Here is a 26,951-nt window from a genome sequence, read left to right as displayed (position 1 = left end):
ACCTCTGCTAAATGCAGGATAAAATCCAAGTACAAAATGATCTGTATCTTTAAACTGTTTAGGATTTATTTTCAATATTCACCAGCATAGAACAGTGTATAGTCATTATGCAAACAATTACTTCACTAAGCTGGTACTTTACCCATCATTTGCTTTTTTGTGTTCTTCTCTGGTTTTAGGATGATTATGTAACATTTTGGTAAAAATATACATAAAAGTAAACCAAAGCTTGAGGCCAAAATAGCAAATATCTCTACTGAAACAGTGAACTTTCCAGGAGAGCTAAAATAAGCCGGTATGAAGGTGATCCAGACAGCACAGAATATGAGCATGCTGAATGTGATGAATTTGGCTTCATTGAAGTTATCAGGCAGCTTCCGAGCCAGAAAAGCTAAAACAAAACAAAACAGAGCCAAGAGTCCTATATAACCCAGCACTGCCCAGAAACCTATATTTGATCCTAAATGACATTCCAGAATGATCTTTTCTTTGTAGTGCTTTAGATTTTTGAAGGGGAAAGGAGGGGATGTAACTAACCAAAGCACACAGATGAGGACCTGTATAAGAGTGAAACCAAGAACACTGAGTTTCTGCTGTGAAGGCCCAAACCATTTCATAGTATTGCTGCCTGGAAGTGTCGCTCTGAAGGCCATTAACACCACTATTGTTTTCCCCAGAACACAGGAGATGCAGAGAACAAAGATAATCCCAAACGCTGTGTGACGCAGCATACAGGACCAATCAGAGGGCTGACCGATGAAAGTAAGAGAACAGAGGAAACACAGAGTCAGTGAGAAGAGCAGCAGGAAGCTCAGCTCTGAGTTGTTAGCTCTGACTATTGGAGTATTTTTGTATCTGAAGAAAATAATTGCTATGATTATTGTTGTGAAAGCCCCAGTAATAGAAACTGCTGTCAGCAAAATGCCCATTGTTTCCTCATAGGACAGGTATTCAATTTCTTTTTTTACACATTCATCCCTGTGAGGATTTGACCAGTAGTCTTGATAGCATTGTTCACATTCAATTGAATCTGCCAGAGAATTAGAGAAAATAAGCAATTAGTTACAGTTCATTTCAGTTTTTTTGTGATTGACTAAACTAGACAGTGTTTCTTGTATGTACCTGTCATATTGCTGATCTCTCCTTCAGCACATGGTATACAGTCAAAGCAGCAGATGGGCTTTCCTTTCTGCACAGCTTTCCTGGTGCCTGGAGGACAGCTCTCACTGCACACTGATCTTGGCAGCTATGGTCCAGAAATACACTATGTTCACTTGTTTAAAAGGTTTTTTTCATTTATGGATTTATTGACACATGTTCTTTCTTATCCTTACCTGCTTGCTATTTTGACTCCACACAACAGAGGCCATATTTACTGCTAATCGACTTTTAGAAGGTAAAGTTGAGTCGTAAAGTCCAACAGTGACAAATTCATATTGATGGTCTTTAGTTGTCTGCCAGTTTTTGATGTCATATTTTGCAGCAGGATCACCATTTTTATCAAAATACACATCTTCACCATCTTTGGTTTTGAAACGCACCATTTTGAGATACTCCAGAAACTGACAATATAGAACAAATGCTCTAAATTAAAATTGCCTGTATGAACACTGCATTCAGAAACTTTTATGGCCTAAGTGCTTGCTTAATCAGATGGGACAGACTCACTGTAAAAGGATCAGGCTGATTCTTCGTAGGGCATGTCTGTGTACAGCCGAGAAGGTTGTGCAGGGTATGAGCAACAGCGTATACTCCTTTATACACATTACTGAAAATGGGCATCAGGGACATGTCAGTAAATGTGTTTTCTACTCCAGACAGTTTCTCTTTGCCTGTGCACACTGGTCTATCTTCAGAGTCATTCTGCTTTGTAAATTTACACTGAAACAGAGCCTCCCAAAATTCTGTATATATGGCACTGCCTGCAGATTTCAGAGGATGTACATCCAGAATGAAGTCTTTCAGACCTCTGACTGTTGTTTTGGAGATAGCCAGCCCTATGGCTCCTTGCAATATGTTGTATTTATCCAGTTTGGCCAGTCCTGGGTTAAAAATCCATGCCTCGGTTCCCACCCACTGGTATCCAGTGACATTGTGTTCATAAAACACATGCACCAACAATTCCATGTCATATGTGTTAAGAAATCCCACAATCACTCGAGAAGTGGAGCTTTTGATCTGCTGAATTATTCTCAGCACTTTTTCTTGCGAGTAAGTTCTGTAGAATGGAAGAGAATACTCCAAGCAAATGCCTAATTGTTTTGCTGCTTCTGTAAATGCAGCCATTCCACTGTTACCATAAGCATCATCTGTCCTCAAAGCTCCCACCCATGTCCAGCCAAAGTGCTTGACCATATCCGCCAGTGCTCTGCTCTGGTAGTAATCACTAGGAATAGTGCGCAGAAATGAGGGATATTTTGTTTTGTCACTGAGACACTCACAGGTAGCATAGTGGCTGATCTACAACAGATTCACACCTATTTTAGTCATTATGTTCCCATTAGTGCACTGTCAACATCCATAATACAGCATAACAGTAGTTCATTAAGAAATGACTCCAGCTTAACATTTTCAAAACTGTAATGTAAGAAGAATATGACATAAATTCTCAGAACTTTGATTGCTGCGCAGATTCAGTCATTCTTACAATGGGAACGCTGAAAGGTCCGATACTATTTGAAATCGCCATTGACACAGATGAGTATGTCTCGCCGATCATGGCTTGCACCTGGGTTGGCTTTGTGCATGGCTCATTCAAGTCTGAGTTCTCATTTCCATTAACAAGTGTCATGGCCACTCTGACCCCCATTGCTATGGAGCTGCAGGTGTCATAGATCTTGTAGCCCAGTGAGACACCAGGCAGTAAAGAGGAGCTGTTGTTGATCTCCTCTATTGCATAAATCAGGGACTGTGAAAACTGGAAGGCTCTGAAATCAAGACTGGTTAACAACAAGTCATACAACAACATTATTAAAGGATTAAATACTTAATCACATGATTGTTTATATATTTACAAAATGTGTGTTATGCTGCCCTTCATTTGACTTACCTCATGCACTTAACTGGAGGTGGTCTCACTGAGTAGGACAAATCTGTGATCTCCCATTTCTTATGAAAGGCTAAAATTCCTCCAACTATGATATCTCCATCCTTCATTAGTTGTGGGTATACAAGCTCTCCCTGCAGGCTACAGAATGTCCCATATGTTCTGGGAAACATTACGATGGCCATTAGTACATGTAAAAGAGTAAAGATCTGCTCCATTCACTTGGAATATGGTTAGTGAGTGTTTTTTTTTTTTTCAGGTCTGTTGTTTCAGTTGAACAGGAAGGTTTTTTAGTATTTATACAGTTGGAAAGTCAAATCCTCTATGGAAAAGTCACACTGTTGGGCCCCATTCAAAGGAGGTGTGACTTTCTCAAATGAATTTTACAAGCCACATTATCTTGTGCAGTTTTTCTCTGTGGGTTCTGGTTGATTCATTTTAGTATTGTGTTCTATATGGTCTTATATGTCTTTTTTGCTGTGTCATTTAACACATTTGCTTTAAATATGTTCCATATATCTTAGTGTGTGTTTTTAAATTCGGAAATCAAGAATCAAAGAAGAATCTTCATCGACTTTATTACTTGCATTACTTGAATAACATATTAGATGATTTAAGAGAAGGTACTAAGCATAATTTAATACATGCACAAAAGTTTTGGGTCACCTATACATTACCACTACAGTAGGTATTTACACATCACATTTTAAACCCATAGGCATTAATATGGCATTCTTGAATTCATAGATCTGTGGTAATGGGAATGAATGAAACCAGTGAATTCAATTATTAATAGATGTGCCTATGCTTTTGTCCAAATAGCGCATTCGTATGTAAGATTATATAAAATAAGTTATATACATAAAAACCTTTAACTAGTACTCATACTGAGTTTACATTTTTTTTAGAAAACTTTGGGCATTTCATCAGTTAGACTTACCTACAGGTGCAATTTGTGCATATATAATTACTGATTTGCCAGCCACCTTGTACCATTCCCATTATTTGACTGATTGGATAATGTTCAGTGGTGCACCATTCTCAGAACAGCAACAACAACATGAAAGTCCCATTTTAGCCAATATTTAGCTCTTAGAGTGTACTCAAAATCCATCATACATTGAGAAAAGACTGTAAACCAAAACATGTCCAACCAACAGTTCTTTTGTGTTCAGAAACCTCTGCTAAATACAGGATTCATTTAGAGAATGTACTATGTCTCCATAGACAGTGTATCCCTACATTGTCGAGGATATATTTTCAATATTATCCAGAATAGGACAGTGTTTATGGTCAGGCTAAAATTACTTTACTTAGCAGGCACTTTACCCATCATTTGCTTTTTGGTGTTCTTCTCAGGTTTTAGGATGATTATGTAACATTTTGGTAAAAATATACAAAAAAGTAAACCAAAGCTTGAGGCCAAAATGGCAAATATCTCTACAGCTACAGTGAACTTTCCAGGAGAACTGACATAAGCTGGGATGAAGGTGATCCAGACTGCACAGAATATGAGCATGCTGAATGTGATGAATTTGGCTTCATTGAAGTTATCAGGCAGCTTCCGAGCCAGAAAAGCTAAAACAAAACAAAACAGAGCCAATAGTCCTATATAGCCCAGCACTGCCCAGAAACCTATATTTGATCCTAAATGACATTCCAGAATGATCTTTTCTTTGTAGCGCTTTAGATTTTTGAAGGGGAATGGAGGGGATGTAACTAACCAAAGCACACAGATGAGAACCTGTATAAGAGTGAAACCAAGAACACTGAGTCTCTGCTGTGGAGGCCCAAACCATTTCATAGTATTGCTGCCTGGAAGTGTCGCCCTGAAGGCCATTAACACCACCATTGTTTTCCCCAGAACACAGGAGATGCAGAGAACAAAGATAATCCCAAACGCTGTGTGACGCAGCACACAGGACCAATCAGAGGGCTGACCGATGAAAGTAAGAGAACAGAGGAAACACAGAGTCAGTGAGAAGAGCAGCAGAAAGCTCAGCTCTGAGTTGTTAGCTCTGACTATTGGAGTATTTTTGTATCTGAAGAAAATAATTGCTATGATTATTGTTGTGAAAGCCCCAGTAATAGAAACAGCTGTCAGCAAAATGCCCATAGTTTCCTCATAGGACAGGTATTCAATTTCTTTTTTTACACATTCATCCCTGTGAGGATTTGACCAGTAGTCTTGATAACATTGTTCACATTCAATCGAGTCTGTCATAGAATGAGAGAAAAAAAAGCAATAAAGATACAGCACATAAGGAAAGATAACCTCAGAAAATACAGGAGCAGAATTTGATAAAACTATTACTTTTACATGAATCTCCTGCATTTATCTGCTATTTAAACCATTTGAATTTTAAATAGTTTTCTTTTTTGTGATAAAACTAAACCAGACAGTGTTTTTTGTATGTACCTGTCATATTGCTGATCTCTCCTTCAGCACATGGAATACAGTCAAAGCAGCAGATGGGCTTTCCTTTCTGCACAGCTTTCCTGGTGCCTGGAGGACAGCTCTCACTGCACACTGATCTTGGCAGCTATGGTCAAGAAATACACTATGTTCACTTGCTGTATGGTTTTACTGACACAGACATGCAATTTTTTTCCTTTGTTCTTACCTGTTTGCTATTTTGCGCCCACATGATAGAGGCCATGTTTACTGCTAATCGATTTTGAGAAGGTAAAGTTGAGTCATAAAGTCCAATAGTGACAAATTCATATTGATGGTCTTTTGTTGTCTGCCAGTTTATGATTTCATATTTTGCAGCAGGATCACCATTTTTATCAAAATACACATCTTCACCATCTTTGGTTTTGAAACGCACCATTTTGAGGTGCTCCAGAAACTGAAAATAAAATACAAATATTCTATATTACTTGATGTTAAGACTTTACAAATGTATGCCACCATAAAAGTACAGTATTTTTGCTGTTTTTTTTTTAAATGGTCTAGGACCTAAGTGCAAATTCTTGCTTAAATAGATTTTGACTCACTGTGAAAGGGTCAGGCTGCTTCTTTGTAGGGCATGTCTGTGTACAGCCGAGAAGATTGTGCAGGGCATGAGCAACAGCGTATACTCCTTTATACACATTACTGAAAATAGGCATCAGGGACATGTCAGTAAATGTGTTTTCCACTTCAGACAGTTTCTCTTTGCCTGTGCACACTGGTGTATCTTCAGATTCATTCTGCTTTGTATATTTACACTGAAACAGAGCCTCCCAGAATTCTGTATATATGGCACTGCCTGCAGATTTTAGTGGGTGTACATCCAGAATGAAGTCTTTCAGACCTGTTACCGTTGTATTGGAGATAGCCAGTCCTATGGCTCCTTGTAGTATGTTGAACCTATCCAGTTTGGCCAGTTCTGGGTCAAAAATCCAGGCCTCGGTTCCCACCCACTGGTATCCAGTGACATTGTGTTCTTGAAACACATGCACCAACATCTCCAAGTCCCATGTGTCAAGAAATCCCACAATCACTCGAGAAGTGGAGCTTTTGATCTGCTGAATTATTCTGAGCACTTTTTCTTGTGAGTAGGTTCTGTAAAATGGAAGGGAGTATTCAAGGCAAATGCCTAATTGTTCTGCTGCTTCTGTAAATGCAGCCATCCCACTGTTACCATAATCATCATCTCTTCTTATTGCCCCCACCCATGTCCAGCCAAAGTGCTTGACCATCTCCGCCAGTGCTCTGCTCTGGTAGTAATCACTAGGAATAGTGCGCAGAAATGAGGGATATTTTGTTTTGTCACTGAGACACTCACAGGTAGCATAGTGGCTGATCTACAACAGATTCACACCTATTTTAGTCATTTTGTTCACTTTGTGCACTGTCAGCATCCACAAGACAGTATAACAGTAGTTCATTATAAAATGACTCCGGCTCAACATTTTCAAATTGTTAATGTAAGAAGAATATAATAAAAATTCTCATAACTTTCATTTCAGAAATTCCGTCATTCTTACAATGGGAACGCTGAAAGGTCCGATACTATTTGCAATTGCCATTGACACAGATGAGTATGTCTCGCCGATCATGGCTTGCACCTGGGATGGCTTTGTGCATGGCTCATTCAAGTCTGAGTTCTCATTTCCATTAACAAGGGCCATGGCCACTCTGACCCCCATTGCTGTGGAGCTGCAGGTGTCATAGATCTTGTAGCCCAGTGAGACACCAGGCAGTAAAGAGGAGCTGTTGTTGATCTCCTCTATTGCATAAATCAGGGACTGTGAAAACTGGAAGGCTCTGAAATCAAGACTGATTAACAACAAGTCATACAACAACATTGTTAGAGGATTAAGAACTTTATCATTCATTTTGTATATAGAGATTTTTCTAAATGTGCGTAATGTTGACTTTCCTTTAACTTACCTCATACACTTCACTGGAGGTGGTCCCGAGTAGGACAAATCTGTGATCTCCCATCTGCTGTGAAAGGGTAAAATTCCTCCAACTATGATATCTCCATCCTTCGATAGTTGTGGGTATACAAGCTCTCCCTGCAGGCTACAGAAAGTCCCATTTGTTGAGGAAAAATTCATGATGGCCATTACCACATGCAAGAGAGTATATATATGCCCCATTCACTTGGAATATGGTTAGTGAATGTGTTTATTAGGTCTGTTTCAGTTGGTTTAACAAGAAGATTTTTCTTGTATTTATACAGTTGGAAAGTCAAATCCTCTATGGAAAAGTCACACGGTTGGACCACATTCAAAAGAGGCGTGACTTTCTTAAATTATCTATCCACGTTGTCTTATGCGGCATGTCTCATGTTATACTAAATGATATTTTTAAACATGATTGCAATTCCTCCTGTTACACTAAACATATTCTTTTTACAAGCATCAGGATACCACTGTTTATTGGAGACCAATTCTATTCTTTTACAATCACTCACTAGAGTCACAATTGTAGGTTCCACATGTATTTTGTATGAACAAAATCAACTTTTCCAAACACATAATGACCACTTTTGGAACTGCCAAGGGGGTGTACATGGCCTTCTGTCTTGTTTAGTTATTAACCTGTTCAATCAAGACACCTGGAAAAATATATTTGTTTTCAAATCAGGTTCTAGGGTACTATTTTAACTGTATTACAGAATTGTATTACATTAATTGTATTAATATTCTGTATTAAAACTACCTCATTGAAAAATGATTTGCTAACTTTACAAAATTTTAGCTGTTTGCAATCAAACAAAAACAAAATAGCAATCTCAACACATGTATATTATAACAAGAGAACAAATTAAACTTTAAATCAACCCCTTGATGATTAGACTCCCTCCACATTTGCAAACCACTTGGCAAATCAAGGACTTTGTTAGTTGCATCGGGTGTGCTTGAGATAAAACACATCAAATACCTGTACTGGCTAAAGGTTTGTTTACTGATTTTTGGTTGCATATTAGAAATATGGCACATAAGTCAAGAGTGTTTTAAAAACATTTAGAGAAGACTAATTGCTGTAAAGGATACCAAAAGATAGCAAAGGTGCTAAATATCCATAAAGATGCAGTTGTAAGCATAGTTTGCAAGTTCAATGTATTAGTGGCCACATGCACTAATGTTTTAGTTTGCACAGTAAGGTGCATACAAAATGCTGAAAGTTTGTATGCCTGTACACCTCTGCTATGCTCAAAACCATATGAATAAGGCCCAGAAGTTTTAGGGTTCTGTTCTGTGAAGAGATTAAACAGTGGAAAATTTTGAGCCTATGGATCAACAGTATGTCTGGAGAAGGAACATTGACGCATACGCCGAAAAGAACACCCTGCCTGTCGTAAATCATGGTAGTGGCTTGGTGATGCTCTGGGCAGTTTTACTTCCTCTGCAAGTGGAAACATGCATTGTGTGAAGGGAATCAACTGAGTATGAGGAAATACTAGGAGGAAACCTGATGCTGTAAGGAAGCTGAAGCTTGTGAAATCATGAGACTCTCCAACAGGGCAATGATCTTTAGCATACCTCATAGTCCACCAAAGTTTGATTTCAAAAGAAGTCCTGAAAGATCCTGGAGTGATCATCATAGCCAAGCCAGACTTGAACCCCATAGAAAAGCTTTGGTGAGATTTGAACAAAGTGGTAACAGCACACGCACACACATTTTTAGTAAAGTGGAGGCCATTTCCCATGAGGAATGGGCTACGATTTGCAGTAGGTAATAACAGCAACAGCATATTCTATTAAGTGCTAAAGACACTTGTCTTGAAGGGGATTGAACAATTGAGGAAACCCTTTGTCTTTTATGAGACACCAGTTTCTCCCACTCTCCTCTCCATATTGGCTCTCTTGAACTCACCTGTTCATCTGCCTGCAGTATCAGCAAATTCATTCTACCCAACATCTAAACCAAGGTCTGTTCTTTCCATTTCTGCAGTTACCCTCCTACTACTGCCTTAACTGGATCTGCCTACTCGGCTTCCCTCCTCCTGTGACCCCACATCTGCATGGAACTCTCATCTGCTGACTCTCAATCTGTTTGTGTACTCCTTCCCACTGACTTTGAAAGACAATCCATTCGTTCGTAATGTCACCCCAACTACTACTGGCTTCATTAGTTTTGGCCAAGTTCCCTGGATAGCCCAGGCGCTTTTCAAGCTTTTCAAGCTTTTCATTTAGAAGTATGTGTTACGCCTCAGCAGCCTGCCCAAGTCTTTCTCACTTCTACTGTTTTTCTTCCCCTCTTGTTCTCCATTCTATTGTTCCTACATCTCCTTTTGCAGTTTTCATCTCTTTTCTTGACTTTCGTTCCACAGTTGCCTAATTACTCATCTCTCCTTACTTATCATATGCCTCTTTGTTCATCTTTCCTAATTTCATTTATCATCCCCAATCTTCCTTTCATCATCCCCATCATCCCTTATTATTTTATCCCATTTCCTTTTTCATTTCATCTTTGCATGTCTCAATGCTTGCCTTTAGGATCTTCCAGGGAATGGAATAGAGTTTGTTCCCCATGAACAATGCCTGTGTCAACTTTATAATTCCTTTTACTCACTTGGTTTTCTCTAGTTTAAGGTCCTGACCTGTCATCTTTCTTCAGCAGGGCCTTGTTTAACTAGTCTTTTCCATTTAACATGTACCTTCCACCATCCACTTGGCCTATCAAGGTTCTACTGGGTCCCTCACCGCTTCCCTTACCACTGCTCACCACAGTCACCAGTAAACTCCCCTGTCCCTGGGCCACTTCTATCACTCTCATACCACACCACCGGGATGCTATGCTCATCATGGTTGGGGACAACAGTGACAATCTTAAACATACAGTGCCAACCTTTCACCAGCACATTACCTGTCACCGGCAAACAGGACACTGAACAACTGCTATACTCTAGAATTCTCTGAATGACACAGACTAGGGCATTTTTGAACGTAGCTCTGAGGACATCACCATGTTTACAGAATTGGTTGTGGGTATACCAGGAAGGCAGTGGAGCCAGATTGTATCAGAGCCTGCACTTTTCAACTTGCTCTGGTATTTGCAAACATCGTTAATACCTCCCTAATGCTGAGTGTAGTTCCAACATGCTTCAAATACTCATCACCCCATTCTAAAGGAACCCCAGCCAGCCTACCTCAATGAATATTGCCCAGTAGCCTTCAAATCAGTTGTGATGAAGTGTCATATCAACTCCATGGTGAAGAAGGCCCGTCAGCATCTCTACCATCTTACACACATGGACAAAATTGTTGGTATCCCTTGGTTAATGGAAGAAAAACCCACAATGGTCACAGAAATAACTTGAATCTGACAAAAATAAGAATAAATAAAAATGCTATGAAAATTAACCAATCAAAGTCAGACATTGCTTTTCAACCATGCTTCAACAGAATTATTTTAAGAAATAAACTCATGAAACAGACCTGGACAGAAATGATGGTCCCCTTAACTTAGTATTTTGTTGCACAACCTTAACCCTCAATAGGATTTAAGTCAGGGCTCATAGAAGGCCACTTCAGAATAGTCGAATATTTTCCTCTTAGCCATTCTTGGGTGTTTTTAGCTGTGTTTTGGGTCATTATCCTGTTGCAAGACCCATGACCTGCACCTGAGACCAAGCTTTCTGACACTGGGCAGCACATTTCTCTCTTGAATCACTTGATAGTCTTGACATTTCATTGTACCCTGCACAGATTCAAGATGCAGCAAAGCAGCCCCAGAACATAACAGAGTCTCCTCAATGTTTCACAGTAGGGATAGTGTTTTTTTCTTGATATGCTTCATTTTTCCGTCTGTGAACATAGAGCTGATGTGCCTTGGCAAAAGTTCAATTTTTGTCTCATCTGTCCATGGGACATTCTCCCAGAAGCTTTGAGGCTTGTCAACATGTAGTTTGGCAAATTCCAGCCTGGCTTTTTTATGATTTGTTTTCAACAATAGTGTCCTCCTTGGTCGTCTCCCATGAAGTCCACTTTGGCTCAAACAACGACGGATGGTGCGATCTGACACTGATGATGCCGCTCTTTGATTTGTCATCAATTTTCCTCCTGCGGCCATGTCCAGGGTGGTTGGCTACAGTCCCATGGATCTTAAATTTCTGAATAATATGTGCAACTGTAGTCACAGGAACATCAAGCTGCTTGAAGATGGTCCAACTTTTACCATTAACATGCTTGTCTATAATTTTCTTTCTTATCTCCTGAGACAACTCTTTCCTTCGATTCCTCTGATCTATGTTGAGTGTGGTACACACCGTGTCACCAAACAGCACAGTGACTACCTTTAGCCCTATATATAGGCCCACTGACTGATTACAAGATTGTAGACACCTGTGATGCTAATTAGCGGACACACCTTGATTTAACATGTCCCTATGGTCACATTATTTTCAGGGGTACCATCATTTTTGTCCAGGCCTGTTTAATGAGTTTACTTTTTAAAATAATTCTGTTGAAGCATGGTTCAAAATCAATGTCAGATTTTCATTTGTTCATTTTCATAGAATTTTTTATTTAGTATTGCTTTTGTCAGATTCAAGTTATTTCTGTGGGTTTTTCTTTCATTAACCGAGGGGTACGAATAATTCTGTCCACATGTGTAGATGCCTTGGGGACTTCAAACTGCCCTCCAAGGTGCTTCAGAATATCTACTTTTGCACTACCAAAAGCAACCTGACAAGAGAATGTCACATCCTGGTTTGGGAACAGCACTAAACATAACAGACAGGCTCTACTGAAGGAGGTGTGTTCAGCTCCCTGACCTACAGACCATCTACAGCAAGTAGCACTGGACCTAGGCCAGGAAGATTGTAAAGGACCTCAGCCATACAACCAATGGGCTGTTCTCTCTATTGCAGTCAGGGAAGAGCTACACTCCCTATAGGCAAAAACAGAGAGGATGCAAAGGGGGTGTTTCTTCGTATAAGCCATTGGGACAGAGCTGTGGCTATTAAGACTGTTGACTACCCCAACACAGAACATTTCGCTGAACATACTTATTAAATGAATACATGACTTACTGTAATAAATACTACTTCCTGCTCAGTTGCACAACTATTTGTCGCACATCCACTTGACAACTCATGTCTGCACTGTACATTTCTTTTCTAGTTTGTGTAGATTTAGTGTATATATATATATATATATTCTACTATTCTATATATCTAATCTATTTTGTTTTATGTGAGCAGACATTTCACTGCTAGTTTCACATTGCACTGCTAGTACTGCATTTAATTATGTATGTGACAACTAAGAAATGATAATAAAGTCTACTTGTCTTCACATTTGTTTTTTCATGCAGTTTATATGTATTTTTGCATTTAAATTAGTAATATTTACATTGAAAATTAATTAATAGAGAGAATCAAAATATCTTCTATTGTATGTTCTTTGTAGTAACACATCTAAAGCCTGTAAGAACATGGCTGGTGTTTTAAGACGCAGTAAAAAAAAAAAACACATTCCGTCAAGTATGTCGAAACCTTTGACTAGGCACTGATTTGCCAGTTTATTAGAATGTTGATGATACATGTCATAAAACAAACAAACAGCATGTTAATAGTAATTTTAATAGTGACAATATGTATCAATACTTCATTTAACTGGAACTTTCCCCATCATTTGCTTTTTGGTGTTCTTCTCTGGTTTCAGGATGATTATGTAACATTTTGGAAGAAATATACAGAAAAGTAAACCAAAGCTTGAGGCCAAAATGGCAAATATCTCCACAGCTACAGTGAACTTTCCAGGAGAGCTGACATAAGCTGGGATAAACGTGATCCAGACTGCACAGAATATGAGCATGCTGAATGTGATAAATTTAGCTTCATTAAAGTTATCAGGAAGCTTCCGAGCCAGAAAAGCTAAAACAAAACACAAAAAAGACAGGAGTCCTATATATCCCAACACTGCCCAAAAGGCTATAGCAGATCCCAAATTACATTCTAGAATGATCCTTTCCTTGTAGTGCTTTAGATTTTTGAAGGGGAAAGGAGGGGATGTTGTTAACCAAAGCACACAGATGAGAACCTGTATAAGAGTGAAAGCAAGAACACTGAGTCTCTGCTGTGGAGGCCCAAACCATTTCATAGTATTACTGCCTGGAAGTGTCGCCCTGAAGGCCATTAACACCACTATTGTTTTACCCAGAACGCAAGCAATACAAAGAACAAAAGTGATACCAAACGCAATGTGGCGCAGCATACAGGACCACCCAGAAGGCTGACCAATGAAAGTAAGTGAACAGAGGAAACACAGAGTCAGTGAGAAGAGCAGCAGAAAGCTCAGCTCTGAGTTATTAGCTTTGACTATTGGAGTATTTTTATATCTAAAGAACAATATTGCTATTAATATTGTCATGAATGCACCAATGATAGAAACAACTGTCAACAATATTCCCATAGTTTCCTCATAGGACAGGTATTCAGTTTCCTTCTTCACACACTTATCCCTGCGTGGATTTGACCAGTAGTCTTGATAGCATTGTTCACATGTGATCGAATCTGTCAGAAAATGAAAACAAAAAAGACAAAGTAAAGAATTACATATACAGAGGAAATAAATGAAAGTTATTTTTAAGGGAATAAAATAGAAAACATCTTTCTCTTTTGTATACAGTATATACCTGTCATATTGCTGATCTCTCCTTCAGCACATGGTATACAGTCAAAGCAGCACATAGGCTTTCCTTTCTGCACAGCTTTTCTGGTGCCTGGTAGGCAGCTCTCACTGCACACCGATCTTGGCAGCTGTGATCAAGAAAAATATTAAATATTCACTTGCACAAAACATTTATCTGGTATGTTTTTGGTAAGACCATACAGTTTTCTCTTTTAGACTCACCTGATTGCTATTTTTGCTCCACACAACAGAGGCCATATTTACTGCTAATCGACTGTGAGAAGGTAAAGTTGAGTCATAAAGTCCAACAGTGACAAATTCATATTGATCTTCTTTAGTTTTCTGCCAGTTTATGATTTCGTATTTTGCAGCAGGATCGCCATTCTTATCAAAATACACTTCCTCACCATCTTTGGTTTTAAAATGTACCCTTTTCAGATGTTCTAGAAACTTACAAAATAGATCAGTGATCTTTAGACAGTACAAATATGTTGGACTAGTCATTATAATAATTCTATATGTGCAAAGTGTTATTGCATAAATGAGTTGATTAAATGTTAAACTCACAGTGAAAGGATCAGGCTGCTTCTTCATAGGGCATGTCTGTGTACAGCCGAGAAGTTTATGCAGGGTATGAGCAACAGCGTATACTCCTTTATACACATTACTGAAAATAGGCATCAGGGACATGTCAGTAAATGTGTTTTCCACTTCAGACAGTTTCTCTTTGCCTGTGCACACTGGTGTATCTTCAGGTTCATTCTGCTTTGAATATTTACACTGAAATAGAGCCTCCCAGAATTGAGTAAATATGGCACTGCCTGCAGATTTCAGTGGGTTTACATCCAGAATGAAGTCTTTCAGACCTGTTACTGTTGTTTTGGAGATAGCCAGCCCTATGGCTCCTTGCAGTATGTTGAACTTATCCAGTGTGGCCAGTTCTAGATCAAAGATCCAGGCCTCTGTTCCTACCCACTGGTATCCAGTGACATTGTTTTTAAAAAATGCATGCACCAAAATATCCAAGTCCCAAGTGTCGACAAATGCCACTATAACTCGAGAAGTGGAGCTTTTGACCTGCTCAACAATCCTTACTACTTTTTCTGGTGAGTAGGTTCTAAAAAATGGAAGGGAGTATTCTAAGCAGATGCCCAACTCTTCTGCAGCTTCAATAAATGCAGACATCCCACTGTTACCGTAGTCATCATCTCTTCTTATTGCCCCCACCCATGTCCAGCCAAAGTGCTTGACCATCTCTGCCAGTGCTCTGCTCTGGTAGTAATCACTGGGAATAGTGCGCAGAAATGAGGGATATTTCCTTTTGTCACTGAGACACTCACAGGTAGAATAGTGACTGATCTAAAAGAGATTTAAGCATATTACAAGTATATTAATCTTTATGTTTAGTTATAAGGGTTTGGTCATTGTCAGGTAAGATAATGTTGTATATTGTTCAAAACAGATTGTAACAAAAAATCAGATACATGTTATGAATAATTAACAACCCCTGGCTCTGAATAACAACAACAACAACAACAATAATAATAATAATAATAATAATAATAATAATAGGTTTGATTTATAAACAAAATGTAGACATTCTTACTACGGGAACACTGAGTGGTCCGATACTGTTTGCAATAGCCATTGACACAGATGAGTATGTCTCACCCACTATGGCTTGCACCTGAACTGGTTTTGTGCAGGATTTTTCCAAGTCAGAGTTCTCATTTCCATTAACAAGTGTCATGGCCATTCTAACCCCAATTGCTGTGGAGCTGCAGCTGTCATGTATTTTGTAGCCCAGTGAGACACCAGGCAGTAAAGACGAACTGTTGTTGATCTCTTCTATTGCAAAGATCAAGGACTGTGAAAACTGGAAGGCTCTGAAATCAAGACTGGTTAACAACATTCACAGTCATTCAACTACATTTTTAAAGGATTAAATACTTAATTACACTTACAGATGTTTCAGTATTGCTGTATATCGCTGTCCATTTTGTAACATTAGTATCATACATATTAATTCAGTCTGTTCCTCCTTATCTTTCCAACACATCTTACCTCTTGCACTTCACTGGAGGTGGCTTGAATGAAAATGACAAGTTTGTGACATCCCATCTGCTATGAAAGGGTAAAATCCCACCAATTATTATATCACCGTGCTTTGAGAGTTGTGGATATGCCAGTTCTCCTTGCAGGCTACAAAAAGTCCCATTTGTTCTGGAAAAATTGATGATGGCCATTACCACATGTAAGAGAGTAGGGAGATGGTCCTCCATTGAACTATTCCACTGCTGAGTATGGTGATTAAGAGTGTGTTTGTCAGGTCTGTTGTTTCAGTTGATTAAACAGCAAGGATTTGTCATATATATATGGTTGTAAAGGGAAATCCTCTACGGAAAATATATACTGCTGCATCAACATCCAAGGAGGTGTGACTTTCTAAAGAGGTTGGTAAACTGCAGCCAACATTGTCATGCAACCTGTTTCACATGTGGTTTCTGGAGGCTTACTGATTGTTTTTGATGTTTTTTTTTGTTTGTTTGTTTCTGTTGATTATGAGGCATATCTAAACTTTGAACAAAAAAAATATAATTGTGGCAATTTTATAAAAATAAATGATCAAATATTTACCTACAGTACACCTAATATTTGGTTAAATGTACTTTAGCATGTTGCACCTTGACCAGATACTTTTGATATCATCAACAAAGCTCTAGCAGGATTTTGACTGGATTTTGAACCACTTTACTTGGCAAAATTGAATATTTACGTAAAGACCTTTTTTCAATATAACCAGTCCCACTTGCAGTCAAACAGCCCCAGAGCATGATTCCACCACCATGCTTAACAGTAGGTACAATGTTCTTGTGGTTCATTGCCTTACCCTTACTCCGCCAAACATACCTCTGGTCATTGAGGCCAAACAACTCCATCTCTCATCTCATTATAAAACTTTCATTTAGAAGGCTTTTTTTAAACTGGAGTTCTCATCTTCAGTTGATCATAAATGGTTCAGAGAAACATTTCTGACTTGTGTACATAAACAATCATCCTTCTTAGAACTGCACTGAGCTCCTTTCACTGTCACTGTTGGTCAATTCAGTGTGTGCTGTCAAACAAATCCTTTTTATTTTAGCACAAGAAAAACACCAGCCATATCAATCATGCTCACTACAGGGAGTTAGGAGGTCTTGGGCACGTTAAAAGGCATTTTGTAATTCCAGCACCACTGAAATAATAATCTAAGTTTGAGTACATTTCTGATCCTGTTGTATCATTCTGACTCTGTGTTGATTTATGAAATCATTGAAAGCCTAATATTGCCATGACATTTATGTCTATGATGAGTAAATGTAAATTCCCAACCACAAATATACAATGGCACAAACAGTGGTGCCATGCAAAACTCCCACTGGTAGTTTTTTAACGTTTTAAAAAATATAATATATGATGTAATAAATAAGACACAAATAAAAGATTATTTTTTACTAGTTGTTACAGTTACATTTTATATTTGCTCATTACACCAGTTCTGGAATAATGGCAATAATAATGTAAGTATATTAATAATTATATTGGAATTGGAATTGGAATTAAAATATTCTAAAATATTAACAAATTAAGATTTGGGTTGCAGGGATCACTTTCTATAAAGTCAAACTAATAGTCAATGTGTATCTCATTTCAAAGGCACTTTATTCATCATTTGTTTTTTGGTGTTCTTCTCAGGTTTCAGGATGATTATGTAACACTTTGGAAGAAATATACAGAAAAGTAAACCAAAACTTGAGGCCAAGATGGCAAATATCTCTACAGCTACAGTGAACTTTCCAGGAGAGCTGACATAGGCTGGGATGAAGGTGATCCAGACTGCACAGAATATGAGCATGCTGAATGTGATGAATTTGGCTTCATTGAAGTTATCAGGAAGCTTCCGAGCCAGAAAAGCTAACACAAAACACAAAAGGGCCAAAAGTCCTATATAACTCAACACAGCCCAGAAACCTATATTTGATCCTAAATGACATTCCAGAATGATCTTTTCTTTGTAGTGCTTTAGATTTTTAAAAGGGAAAGGAGGAGATGTTGCTAACCAAAGCACACAGATGAGGACCTGTATCAGAGTGAAAGCAAGAACACTGAGTCTCTGCTGTGGAGGCCCAAACCATTTCATAGTATTACTGCCTGGAAGTGTCGCCCTGAAGGCCATTAACACCACTATTGTTTTCCCCAGAACACAGGAGATGCAGAGGACAAAGATAATCCCAAACGCTGTGTGGCGTAGCATACAGGACCAATCAGAGGGGCGACCAATGAAAGTAAGAGAACAGAGGAAACACAGAGCCAGTGAGAAGAGCAGCAGGAAGCTCAGCTCTGAATTATTAGCTTTGACTATTGGAGTATTTTTATGTCTAAAGAATATGATTGCTATTATCATTGTTATAAATGTGCCAATAATTGAAACAGCTGTCAGCAAAATGCCCATAGTTTCCTCATAGGACAGGTATTCAATGTCCTTCTTTACACACTCATCCCTGTGTGGATTTGACCAGAAGTCTTGGTAGCATTTATCACATGTAACTGAATCTGTCAGAGAGAGAGAGAGAGAGAGAGAAATAAATCAAAACTGCATAGCAAAACATGCATGCATGAAGAAAATAATACAGGATGACATTACATATAATGTCATTGTATTCTGCTTCCTTAAAGACAAAAACTAAAAAAGTCAGAATTTTACACAGTATTATAGCAAATGTAAATCTAAATGTAAATCTAAATTGTTTTAGTAACTTTAGTAATACCAACAATACATGTTACCCCTTTACTGTATGTCTGTACCTGTCATATTACTGATTTCCCCTTCAGCACATGGTATACAGTCAAAGCAGCAGATAGGCTTTCCTTTCTGCACAGCTTTCCTGGTGCCTGGAGGACAGCTCTCACTGCACACTGATACCGGCACCTATGATCAAAATACATTTTTAATTGCCTAAACAAAAAAGGCTTATGTTGCATATGATAGAATATCTTGATTCATACCTGATTTGCATTTTGTGCCCACAGTATAGAGGTCATGTTTACTGCTAGTCGATTATGAGCAGAGAAAGAGGAGTCATAAAGTCCAACAGTGACAAACTCATGTTGGTGTTCTTTAGTTGTCTGCCAGTTTATGATTTCATATTTTGCAGCAGGATCACCATTTTCATCAAAAAACACTTCTTCACCTTCTTTGGTTTTGAAACGCACCCTTTTGAGATGTTCTAGAAACTGAAGAAACAGGACAAGCAATAAGAAGCTCTTCATTTAAGTACAGAATTCTGCTTGATTTTACTCTGAATTGATTTAATATGCCTGTGCTAAAGCTTTGAACCTCTAATTTCAATACTTGTGCTTAAAAAACCTTAACTCACAGTGAGAGGATCAGGCTGTGTTCTTGCAGGGCATGTCTGTGTGCATCTAAGAAGGTTGTGCAGGGTATGAGCAACAGCATATACTCCTTTATACACATTACTGAAAATGGGCATCAGGGACATGTCAGTAAATGCGTTTTCCACATCAGACAGTTTCTCTTTGCCTGTGCACACTGGTGTATCTTCAGATTCATTCTGCTTTGTATATTTACACTGAAACAGAGCCTCCCAGAATTTAGAAAAAATGGCACTGCCTGCAGATTTCAGTGGGTGTACATCCAGAATGAAGTCTGTCAAGCCTCTTACTGTTGTTTTGGGGATAGCTAGGCCTATGGCTCCTTGCAGTATGTTGTGCTTATCCAGCGTGGCCAGTCCGGAATCAGAAATCCACCCTTCAGTTCCCACCCACTGGAATCCAGTGATGTTGTGCTCATGAAACACATGCAGCAAAATTTCCAAGTCCCAATGAGCAAGAAATCCCACAATAACTCGAGAAGTGGAGCTTTTGATCTGTTGAACAATTCTAAGCACTTTTTCTTGTGAGTAGGTTCTAAAATATGGAAGGGAGTATTCTAAACATATGCCCAACTGCTCTGCAGCTTCAGTAAATGCAGCCATTCCACTGTTACCGTAGTCATCATCTCTTCTTATTGCCCCCACCCATGTCCAGCCAAAGTGCTTGACCATCTCTGCCAGTGCTCTGCTCTGGTAATAATCACTGGGAATAGTGCGCAGAAATGAGGGATATTTCCTTTTGTCACTAAGACACTCGCAAGTGGCATAGTGACTAATCTGTTAATCACATATTAACACATGATGTTTTTGCAGCAGATGTTACAGATATTAACAATTATGAAAAAATAAGGTTATAAAATCAACAATTTAAACAAATATCCTAATAGCTTTAATATTGGTAATGATTTATTAAATACTTACTAAGGGAATGCTAAAAGGTCCGACACTCTTTGCAATTGCCATTGACACTGATGAGTACGTCTCACCAATTATAGCTTGCACTTGAGCTGGTCTTGTGCACCTCTCATGCAAGGTTGAGTTCTCATTTCCATTAACAAGAGCCATCGCCATTCTAACCCCCATTGCTGTGGAGCTGCAGGTGTCATATATCTTGTAGCCCAGTGAGACACCAGGTAGTAAAGAGGAGCTGTTGTTGATCTCCTCTATTGCAAAGATCAAGGACTGTGAAAACTGGAAGGCTCTGAAATCAAGACTGGATTATAAAAAATCAAATAAAGATTTAAGGACATTTAGAAGCCTCTTTACTGCCATATAATGTAATCACACAACTTTATTCAGAGTTAGAAAATCTCACAGTGTCTTGCTGCTTACCTCATGCAATTCAGTGGTACTGGCTTGACCATATAGGACACATCTGTGATTTCCCAACTGCTGTGGAAAGGAAAAATTCCTCCAACTATTATATCACCATCCTTCGATAGTTGTGGGTATACAGGCTCACCCTGCAGGCTACAGAAAGTCCCATTTGTTCTGGAAAAATTTATGAGGGCCATTACCACATGCAAGATATTAAAGATATGCTCCATTCGCCTATTCAGTAGTTGAGAATAGACAGTGATTGTATGTGTGTTCATGAAGTCTGTGGTTTCAGCTTGTTTAACAAGAAAGATGTGTGGTATATATACAGATGGAATGGCAAATCCTCTACGGTAATAGTACACTACTGGGTCACAATCAAAGGAGGTGTGACTTTCAAATCTGACAAGCACTAATCTGGAAGATGTAGGCCTTTATATTTGTCACATGTTGCTGTATAATAAGAATTATTTGAACTATAATAAGAATTATTTGATTATTCTTTAAATGGGCATTAGGATGAAAAACAACTTTTCTTTTCACAGTTGAAAAATGAAAGTTTGGTACATGGAAGTGACATACCATGAATCTTAAACATTGTTGTCTCTTCTTTCTAGCACAGCCAAAAATAAAGGTGAAAAAAGGCCACTTTCAAAAGCCCAAGACAGTCTTTATTCATTATATGTATGCCCTCACAATTTACATACACCCATACCATGAGTAAAAGCCTTTTAGGACTAAATGCAATGTCTACCTGGACAGGCTTGGACAGCAGGAGAAAGGAAAATAGTCCACCTGAGCATCCAGAAAAGCATCTAAAAAGTCTAAAAGCTAACAGGAGTTCACCAGGTTCTAGGAATTAGGGTGTTGTGGCATGCAGAAGCTGGGGAGCATCTAAAAAGAATACTAGACTGACCAGAGAAGGTGATCAGGAAACCCTATGGTGAGGGTTAACACTATTCGTTAAGAGTTGGGATAATTAAAGCTTTTTTGTTCTTGTTACTGAACCTAAGATAGACATGTGGACAACATTGTTAGTACCCCTTGGTTAATGGAAGAAAATCCCACAATGGTCACAGAAATAACTTGAATCTGACAAAAATAATAATAAATAAAAATGATATGAAAATGAACTACTGAAAGTCAGACATTGCTTTTCAACCATGCTTCAACAGAATTATTTTAAAAAAATAAACTCATAAAACAGGCCTGGACAGAAATGATGGTACCCTTAACTTAATATGTTGTTGCACAACCTTTTGAGGCAATCACTGCAATTAAATGATTCCTGTAACTGTCAATGAGACTTCTGCACCTCTCAGGAGTTATTTTAGCCCACCACTGCTCCAATTGTCTCAGGTTTGAAGGCTGCCTTTTCCAGACAGTATGTTTCAGCTCCTTCCAAAGATGCTCAATAGGATTTAGGTCAGGGCTCATAGAAGGCCACTTCAGAATAGTTCCATGCTATGTTTTCCTCTTAGCCATTCTGGGGTGTTTTAGCAGTTTTGGGTCATTATCCTGTTGCAAGACCTGCGACTGAGACCAAGCTTTCTGACACTGGGCAGCACATTTCTCTCTAGAATCCCTTGATAGTCTTGAGATTTCATTGTACCCTGCACAGATTCAAGGCACCCTGTGCCAGATGCAGCAATGCAGCCCTAGAACATAACAGAGCCTCCTCCATGTTTCACAGTAGGGACTGTGTTCTTTTCTGTGAACAAATGCTTCATTTTTCCATCTGTGAACATAGAGCTGATGTGCCTTGGCAAAAAGTCCATAGGAGATTCTCCCAGAAGCTTTGGGGCTTGTCAATATATATTCCAGTCTGGCTGTTTTATGATTTGTTTTCAACAATGGTGTCTTCCTTGGCCATCTCCCATGATGTCCACTTTCTTTCATTAAGGGTTACCAACAGTTAGGGGTACCAACAATTTTGTTCATGTGTGTATGCTAGGATATGGTAGGCTATGCTATGCTAAGTGGCTCATGTGAGCTATCAAAGTGTTGTAATTCAGCAAATTAGACAGGGCTCATCGTTATAGCTTGCCCACTAATTCCCTTTGGGCCATGCTATGGTAAAAACCCACATTTGATTTCTTTCTCATCACAGACTTTTGGAAGGACAACTGTTAAAAGCTGGTCATTATTGTTTTGTGTGTGTGTGTTTGTGTGTGGGGGGGAGGGTTACCAAGAAGAAAAGAACAACACATTGTAAATCTGTTTTATTACATTAAATAATCAACACAAGCACAGACACATTGGTAATCAGATTTTTGTAGGATTTTTACCCATCATATGCTTTTTTGTGTTCTTGTGTGGTCTTAGTAAAATTATGTAGCACTTGGGAATAAATATACAAAAAAGTAATCCAGAACTTGAGGCCAAGATAGCAAATATCTCCACAGCTACAATAAACTTTCCAGGAGAGCTGACATAAGCTGGGATGAAGGTGATCCAGACTGCACAGAATATGAGCATGCTAAAAGTGATGAATTTAGCTTCATTGAAGTTATCAGGAAGCTTCCGAGCCAGAAAAGCTAAAACAAAACACAAGAGAGCTAAAAATCCAATATAACCCAGCACAGCCCAAAAACCTACAACTGATCCCACATGACATTCTAGGATTATTCTGTCTTTGTAATGGTGCATATTTTTGTATGGATAGGGAGGGGATATTGTTAACCACAGCACACAGATGAGGACCTGTATGACAGTGAAGGCAAGAACACTGAGTCTCTGCTGTAGGGGCCCAAACCATTTCATGACATTACTGCCTGGAAGTGTCGCCCTGAAGGCCATTAACACCACTATTGTTTTCCCCAGAACACAGGAGATGCAGAGGACAAAGGTGATCCCAAACGCCGTGTGACGCAGCATACATGACCACTCAGAGGGCTGACCGATGAAAGTAAGTGAACAGAGGAAACACAGAGTCAGTGAGAAGAGCAGCAGAAAGCTCAGCTCTGAGTTGTTAGCCCTAACAATGGGAGTCTGTCTGTAGTGAAAGAAAATCAATCCAATTGTGATTGTGAGAAATCCACCAAAGAAAGAAATTGTCATCAGTAGAATCCCCATGAGTTCATTAAAGTCCAGAAACTCAATACTTTTCAGATCACATCGAGTCTTGTTCCCATTTGACTTGTACTCGATGGGGCATGGAAGACATGACACTGCATCTGAAATATTAAAAAGGGCAAATGAGGAAATTTCAGGATAGCGTGAAACTATTTGAGCTTTTACCCGACGTCTTAAAAGCACTATCAGCATCAGTGTAAAAGAGAGGAGCCTGATCTTCTCACTTGTGGTATTGCTGAACTCTCCATCTGCACAGCGAATGCAGTCAAAGCAGCAGATTGGCTTCCCCTTCATGAAAGCTCTGCTGGTTCCTGGGTGACAGTTTTCACTGCATACTGACCTAGGAACCTGATGTACAGAAGTAACGCCATTCAGAGTTTGATAAGACATCTATATAGTAAGATAATGGCTTTGAGACTTTGGTGATTATAATGCTTTTTCTATGTGGTGCTCTGTGTTGACAGGTAAGGTAAATACAAGTTTGCTCTCTAGTTGGCTTACCGTACGTTCGCCCCCTGCCCAGACTGCAGTAACATCATTCATTACAAACTCTTGACCATCTAGTTGAGATGCATCATACAGGCCGATGGTTTCAAAGTTTATTGTTCCTTCACTGTTCATCTGCCAGTTGACCAGGGCATAGCGCGCAACTGGATCACCCAGCTCATCAAATAGTACTTTTTCTCCATTTTTGGTTGTAAAGTTTACCTGGTTGAGGTAATGGAGAACTTGCCATGGCTCTATTTGTCCTTTATTTGCACATTTGCCATTGGGGAATGGCCCATTTCCTTCCACACAGGCCAACAGCCCTTCCACAGCATGAGCTACAGCATATACAGCCTTATAAATGTTATTTAACAAGCTGGCATCTGTCACGTCTGTGAAGCTTGTGTGAGCATTCTCCAGAGACTCCTCTCCAGTGCAGGATTTGGCACTACTGTGTAATTGAGGTCTCAGATTGCAGTCAAACACGTTCTCCCACAGTTCTACAAGACCTGTGTTACCTGGTGTCATTGAGGGCCGGCTGCTTACAATGAACTCTTTCAAGCCAGGAATGTTTGCATTGGGCACAGCGAAGCCTACTGCACCACCAACCACAGCGTAGTTCATGGCATTGGCTAAGTATCTGTACGTGATCCAGCCCTCACTTCCGACCCACTGAAAGCCAGTTACATTCTGGTGGTAAAGCTCTTTGATAAGGATGTCCAGGTCGTTACCATCTGCAAATGCCACAATCACCCTGGACGTGGATGTCTTGATAATATCCACCACATCTAGAAATTTCTGTCTGGAGTCAGTCCTGTAAATAGCCACTGAATACTCCACACAGATCCCCTCTTTCTTGGAAGCTTCTAGAAAACTGGCCATTCCGTCATTGCCATAGTCACTCCTGCTCCTGATAGCTCCCACCCAGGTCCAGCCGAAGTGCTTGACCAGTTTTGCCAGTCCTCTGCTCTGGTAGTAATCACTGGGAATTGTTCTGAAGAAAGACGGGTACTCTTTTCTGTTGCTGAGACATGCACAGGTGGCTGAGTGACTGAGCTGTAAAAAAAAGAGCGATCTGGTAGTGGGATTGAACCATTTTCAGACTAATATTCATACTCATTAGAGCTACTACACATAAATCAATCATAAATTGAAATGCTAAAAGAGATATAACCACAAAATTTTAGCTGTTCTTTAAAATGTATGTGTCAAAGCTCTAGGTATCAACTGTACATCAGCCACAGTGTTCACAGTGCCTGGATAATATGTGTGCCTAATTGCTGAACATAGATAATTAAACTTTAAGTAATTGTGTCTCAAGACAGAGATTAGAATCAATGCAACAAATATTTCTCAATGTACAGTAAATATCTCCTAATACACGCATAATATGTTAGTAATTAGAGCCATGGGCACATTATTATATGTAATTGTTGGTACTGTTGTTTTGTCTATAATTACAATTTGCATTAATTTGCTAATTAAATGCTAAATGTCTGTTGACTCACCACTGGTATGTGGAATGGGCCCATGGTTCTTGCGATTCCTATGGTGGCTGTGGAAGTGGTCTCTCCAATGACAGCATGCACAGTTGACTGTTTGATGCAATTTTCTCTCCCCTCTTCAGGCCCGTTCATGAGAACCAGTGATGCCCTCACCGAGAGAGGAATGCTTGGACAGGAGCCATATATTCTGTAGCCCAGTTTAAAGCCAGGAAGTATGTGTGGGCTATTGTTAATCTCCTCAATTGCAAACATCATTGTCATGGCATATTGCAGCTCTCCTGGATCAACCCTACAAAGAGATTGATTGATTGATTGATTGATTGGTTTTTTCACTTTCTAATCTTAGTCATCTATAAATGCATACATACCCTCTATTTGCTTTGCAGTACACAAGTGTTGCACATTTCATTGTCATACAGAGTAATCATATCATTCACACAATTTTTTGTAGTTAAAAAAATAACACCCCATTAATTATCTTGTCACCATCTTACCCATAACACCTCATATTCCCTGGGTTAACTTGCAGTGATGGATTCACACCAAGTGGATACTGGTGGAAGGAAAAAATGCCTCCTATGGAGACATCACCATCTTTAGAAAAATGAAGAAAATCATCTGCTCCATATGCTATGCATTGCTGGCCACTGGAATTAGCAGTAAAAATGATGATCATCAGTATGTCTGCCAGCAGCAGCATGGCTCTGTAAAGGAAATATTTGCCTCACAGGTTCTTCTGGCTGTGTTAAGCAGTCCTCTGTCTGGTGTTTATATACATCTAATAACTGTGGAGCATGGGGTTTGACATGATGCTAAGTGATTTGTTTACCATGGCTGTCCAATGATGAGAGCCAGTGTGATGACTGACATTAAAATGGAGCAATGAACTGTTGATTGTGTTTGGTCCAATACGGGCATAGGTCAAATCCACATTATACCACATTTTATTTGAACATGTTTTGGGAAAAGTTTAAAATATTAAGTCTTGTTGGTCTTGTGACTGGTTTTATA

At 39.1% G+C, this 26,951-nt stretch overlaps 5 protein-coding genes across 5 annotated transcripts; all 5 read right to left on the bottom strand.

Moving 5' to 3' along the window:
• Positions 1-125: 125 nt before the first annotated feature.
• LOC140574709 (extracellular calcium-sensing receptor-like) lies at positions 126-3,264 on the bottom strand. The gene is made up of 6 exons (XM_072694631.1): positions 3,050-3,264; positions 2,648-2,939; positions 1,669-2,460; positions 1,335-1,562; positions 1,123-1,246; positions 126-1,030 (listed from the first exon to the last, which is right to left on the bottom strand). Exons 1-6 carry the CDS (start codon positions 3,262-3,264, stop codon positions 126-128), a joined length of 2,556 nt encoding a protein of 851 aa, XP_072550732.1.
• Positions 3,265-4,355: 1,091 nt separating this feature from the next.
• LOC140574723 (extracellular calcium-sensing receptor-like) lies at positions 4,356-7,639 on the bottom strand. Its single transcript, XM_072694649.1, has 6 exons — positions 7,428-7,639; positions 7,022-7,313; positions 6,047-6,838; positions 5,671-5,898; positions 5,466-5,589; positions 4,356-5,263 (listed from the first exon to the last, which is right to left on the bottom strand). Exons 1-6 carry the CDS (start codon positions 7,637-7,639, stop codon positions 4,356-4,358), a joined length of 2,556 nt encoding a protein of 851 aa, XP_072550750.1.
• Positions 7,640-13,099: 5,460 nt separating this feature from the next.
• LOC140575503 (extracellular calcium-sensing receptor-like) lies at positions 13,100-16,407 on the bottom strand. Its single transcript, XM_072695851.1, has 6 exons — positions 16,190-16,407; positions 15,732-16,023; positions 14,693-15,484; positions 14,348-14,575; positions 14,130-14,253; positions 13,100-14,007 (listed from the first exon to the last, which is right to left on the bottom strand). Exons 1-6 carry the CDS (start codon positions 16,405-16,407, stop codon positions 13,100-13,102), a joined length of 2,562 nt encoding a protein of 853 aa, XP_072551952.1.
• Positions 16,408-17,810: 1,403 nt separating this feature from the next.
• LOC140574770 (extracellular calcium-sensing receptor-like) lies at positions 17,811-21,104 on the bottom strand. Its single transcript, XM_072694727.1, has 6 exons — positions 20,890-21,104; positions 20,479-20,770; positions 19,543-20,334; positions 19,172-19,399; positions 18,971-19,094; positions 17,811-18,718 (listed from the first exon to the last, which is right to left on the bottom strand). Exons 1-6 carry the CDS (start codon positions 21,102-21,104, stop codon positions 17,811-17,813), a joined length of 2,559 nt encoding a protein of 852 aa, XP_072550828.1.
• A 2,035-nt stretch (positions 21,105-23,139) lies between these two features.
• Positions 23,140-26,640, bottom strand: olfcj1 (olfactory receptor C family, j1). Its single transcript, XM_072695367.1, has 5 exons — positions 26,435-26,640; positions 25,944-26,229; positions 24,451-25,491; positions 24,174-24,297; positions 23,140-24,050 (listed from the first exon to the last, which is right to left on the bottom strand). The coding sequence occupies exons 1-5, from the start codon at positions 26,638-26,640 to the stop codon at positions 23,140-23,142; spliced, it is 2,568 nt and encodes an 855-aa protein (XP_072551468.1).
• Positions 26,641-26,951: the final 311 nt, after the last annotated feature.

This window comes from Salminus brasiliensis, chromosome 13, assembly GCF_030463535.1.
Source record: "Salminus brasiliensis chromosome 13, fSalBra1.hap2, whole genome shotgun sequence".
Classification (NCBI taxonomy): Eukaryota; Metazoa; Chordata; class Actinopteri; order Characiformes; family Bryconidae; genus Salminus; species Salminus brasiliensis.
Note: the sequence above shows the minus strand (reverse complement) of the source record. Positions and strands in the feature narration are given on the sequence as shown.

Coding starts and splice junctions, on each gene's coding strand:
- LOC140574709 (XM_072694631.1), bottom strand. CDS start 3,264: ATGGAGCAGATCTTTACTCTTTTACATGTACTAATGGCCATCGTAATG. Junction 2,940..3,049: donor CCTCCAGTTAAGTGCATGAG/GTAAGTCAAATG, acceptor GTTGTTAACCAG/TCTTGATTTCAGAGCCTTCC. Junction 1,563..1,668: donor ATCAGCCTGATCCTTTTACA/GTGAGTCTGTCC, acceptor CTATATTGTCAG/TTTCTGGAGTATCTCAAAAT.
- LOC140574723 (XM_072694649.1), bottom strand. CDS start 7,639: ATGGGGCATATATATACTCTCTTGCATGTGGTAATGGCCATCATGAAT. Junction 6,839..7,021: donor GACCTTTCAGCGTTCCCATT/GTAAGAATGACG, acceptor AATCTGTTGTAG/ATCAGCCACTATGCTACCTG. Junction 5,264..5,465: donor AGAGATCAGCAATATGACAG/GTACATACAAAA, acceptor ATTCTATGACAG/ACTCGATTGAATGTGAACAA.
- LOC140575503 (XM_072695851.1), bottom strand. CDS start 16,407: ATGGAGGACCATCTCCCTACTCTCTTACATGTGGTAATGGCCATCATC. Junction 16,024..16,189: donor CCTCCAGTGAAGTGCAAGAG/GTAAGATGTGTT, acceptor GTTGTTAACCAG/TCTTGATTTCAGAGCCTTCC. Junction 15,485..15,731: donor GACCACTCAGTGTTCCCGTA/GTAAGAATGTCT, acceptor AATCTCTTTTAG/ATCAGTCACTATTCTACCTG.
- LOC140574770 (XM_072694727.1), bottom strand. CDS start 21,104: ATGGAGCATATCTTTAATATCTTGCATGTGGTAATGGCCCTCATAAAT. Junction 20,771..20,889: donor GTACCACTGAATTGCATGAG/GTAAGCAGCAAG, acceptor TTTATAATCCAG/TCTTGATTTCAGAGCCTTCC. Junction 19,095..19,171: donor GGGCACAAAATGCAAATCAG/GTATGAATCAAG, acceptor TTTTGATCATAG/GTGCCGGTATCAGTGTGCAG.
- olfcj1 (XM_072695367.1), bottom strand. CDS start 26,640: ATGCTGCTGCTGGCAGACATACTGATGATCATCATTTTTACTGCTAAT. Junction 26,230..26,434: donor GGGAATATGAGGTGTTATGG/GTAAGATGGTGA, acceptor ATCTCTTTGTAG/GGTTGATCCAGGAGAGCTGC. Junction 24,051..24,173: donor AGAGTTCAGCAATACCACAA/GTGAGAAGATCA, acceptor TTAATATTTCAG/ATGCAGTGTCATGTCTTCCA.